The sequence below is a fragment of the Arachis duranensis genome, chromosome 6, assembly GCF_000817695.3.
Source record: "Arachis duranensis cultivar V14167 chromosome 6, aradu.V14167.gnm2.J7QH, whole genome shotgun sequence".
NCBI classification, from domain to species: domain Eukaryota; kingdom Viridiplantae; phylum Streptophyta; class Magnoliopsida; order Fabales; family Fabaceae; genus Arachis; species Arachis duranensis.
This window is the reverse complement of record NC_029777.3, coordinates 37080572-37083099: the sequence shown is the minus strand read 5'-3', so window position 1 is coordinate 37083099 and position 2528 is coordinate 37080572. Positions and strand designations below refer to the sequence as shown.

The 2528-nt window shown below is 39.6% G+C and overlaps 1 protein-coding gene across 1 annotated transcript; it reads left to right on the top strand.

Annotated features, from left to right (window-relative positions):
* The first annotated feature begins 851 nt into the window (after positions 1-851).
* On the top strand, positions 852-1301 carry LOC107493695 (uncharacterized). Its single transcript, XM_016114751.1, has one exon. The coding sequence runs from the start codon at positions 852-854 to the stop codon at positions 1299-1301; it is 450 nt and encodes a 149-aa protein (XP_015970237.1).
* Positions 1302-2528: the final 1227 nt, after the last annotated feature.

The following is a 2528-nucleotide window of genomic DNA, read 5'->3' as shown; positions in this document are numbered from 1 at the left end:
TCATGAAGAACAGCAGAGCTCGTCACCTTAATCTATGAGGTGTAGAAACTCCACCGTTGGAAAATACATAAGAGAAAAAGGTCTGGGCATGGCCAAATAGCCAGCCTCCCTAATGGAATAAAACTCTCCAAAAAGGATTCCAAAATTGATCCAAAGATGTAAATACAATAGTAAAAAGTACTATTTATACTAAACAAGTTACTAGATATTACAGAAAATAAGTAACTAAGTGCAGATAGTGCAGAAATCCACTTTCGGGGCCCACTTGGTGTGTGCTTTGGCTAAGCATTAAGCTTTAAATGTGCATAGGCCTTTTCTGGAGTTAAATGCCAGTTTGGATGCCAGTTTGGGTGTTTAACTCTAGTTCTGATGCCAGTTCCGGCGTTAAACGCCAGAAAAGGGTCTTTGTTGGGCATTTGAACGTCAATTTGGGCCATTAAACCTCGGACAAAGCATAAACTATTATACATTGCTGGAAAGTCCAAGATGTCTACTTTCCAACGCAATTGAGAGCGTGCCAATTGGGCTTCTGTAGTTCCAGAAAATCCACTTCGAGGGCAGGAGGGTCAGAATCCAACAGCATCTGCAGTCCTTTCTCAGCCTCTAAATCAGACATTTGCTCAGGTTCCTTAAATTCAGCCAAAAAATACCTAAAATTACAGAAAAATACATAAACTCATAGTAAAGTCCAGAAATGTGATTTTTGCATAAAAACTAATAAAAATATAAGAAAAGTAACTAAAATATGCTAAAAACTACCTAAAAACAATGCCAAAAAGCGTATAAATTATCTGCTCATCACTAAGGCATTAGAGCAAATTCCACTCTATGCCAAGTTCTTAAAGGAGCTCATGACAAGGAAGAGAAACTGGGGTGAAAAGGAAACTGTGGTGCTCATTAAAGAATGTAGTGCCATCATACAAAAAAAGCTTCCCCAAAAGATGAAGGACCCTGGGAGCTTCCAAATTCCCTGCATTATAGGGGATATCAACATTGAGAAGGCATTATGTGATTTAGGAGCCAGCATGAACCTCATGTCCTTGGCCATAATGAAAAGGATGAGGATAGAAGAAGCCAAGCCTACAAAAATGGCTCTTCAATTGGCAAATAGGACATTCAAATTCCTTAATAGTGTGGTGGAGGATTTGTTGGTAAAAATGGGAGAGTTTATCTTCCCAGCTGATTTTGTTGTCCTTGATATGGAGGAAGAGGCTAACACATCAATCATCTTGGGAAGACCATTCTTAGCTACTTCTGGAGCCATAATTGAAAAAAAGGGAGTTAGTCTTGAGACTGCATGAAGAGAAGATGGTTTTTAAAGTCTTCAAGGCAATGAGCTACTCTAAGAAATCCATTAGTGAATGCATGATGGTGGACACAATGGAGAACCTAGTTTAAGGAGTTCTAGAAGAAGAACAATGTGAAGAAATCATGGAGCAAGATCAACAAGTACCATGTGGTGAACTACCACAAGAAATCATAGAAGACTCAATCATGATGGACAAGACAAGCAAAATAGAAGTGGAGACACCAAGGTTGGAGTTGAAGACTCTGCCTCAAGAATGCCATACAGCCATAGGGTGGACACTTTCAGATTTAAAAGGGATTAGTCCTTCAATGTGCATGCATAAGATCCTTCTTGAGGAAGGTGTCAAACCCACAAGACAACCACAAAGAAGGTTAAATCCAACAATGAATGAAGTGGTTCAAAAAGAAATGCTAAAACTATGGCAAGTAGGGGTGATTTACCCTATCTCAGATAACCCTTGGGTGAGCCCTGCCCAAGTAGTTCCTAGAAAGGGGGGAGTCACTGTTGTTCCAAATGAAAGGAATGAATTCATACCAACAAGAATAGTGACTGGATGGTGCATGTGCATAGACTATAGGAAGCTTAATGAAGCCACCCGGAAGGACAACTTCCCCTTACCTTTCATGGACCAGATGCTAGAAAGACTTGTGGGACATGAATATTACTACTTCTTGGACGGTTACTCTGGCTACAATCAAATTGTTGTAGACCCCAAAGACCAAGAGAAGACTTTCTTTATCTGTCCCTATGGTGTCTTTTCTTAGAGGAGAATGCCCTTTGGATTGTGCAATGCACCTGCAACATTCCAATGGTGCATGCTCTTCATATTTTCTGACATGATTCAAAAATTTATTGAAGTCTTCATGGATGATTTTTCTGTGTTTGGTGATTCATACTCTAAGTGCTTGCACCACCTTGCCTTGGTGCTAAAGAGATGCCAAGAAATCAACCTAGTTTTAAACTGGGAAAAAGTGTCACTTTATGGTCATAGAAGGGGTGGTTCTTGGTCACAAAATCTCTAAGAAAGGCATAAAGGTGGACAAGGCCAAGGTGGAAGTAATTAAAAAATTTCCCCCACCTTGCAATGTCAAAGCAATTAGAAGTTTTCTAGGACATGCTGGTTTCTATAGGAGGTTCAATAGAGATTTTTCAAAAATTGCCAAATCCTTAAGCAACTTGCTTGTCTCTAGTGTACCTTTTAATTTTGATAGAGAGTGCA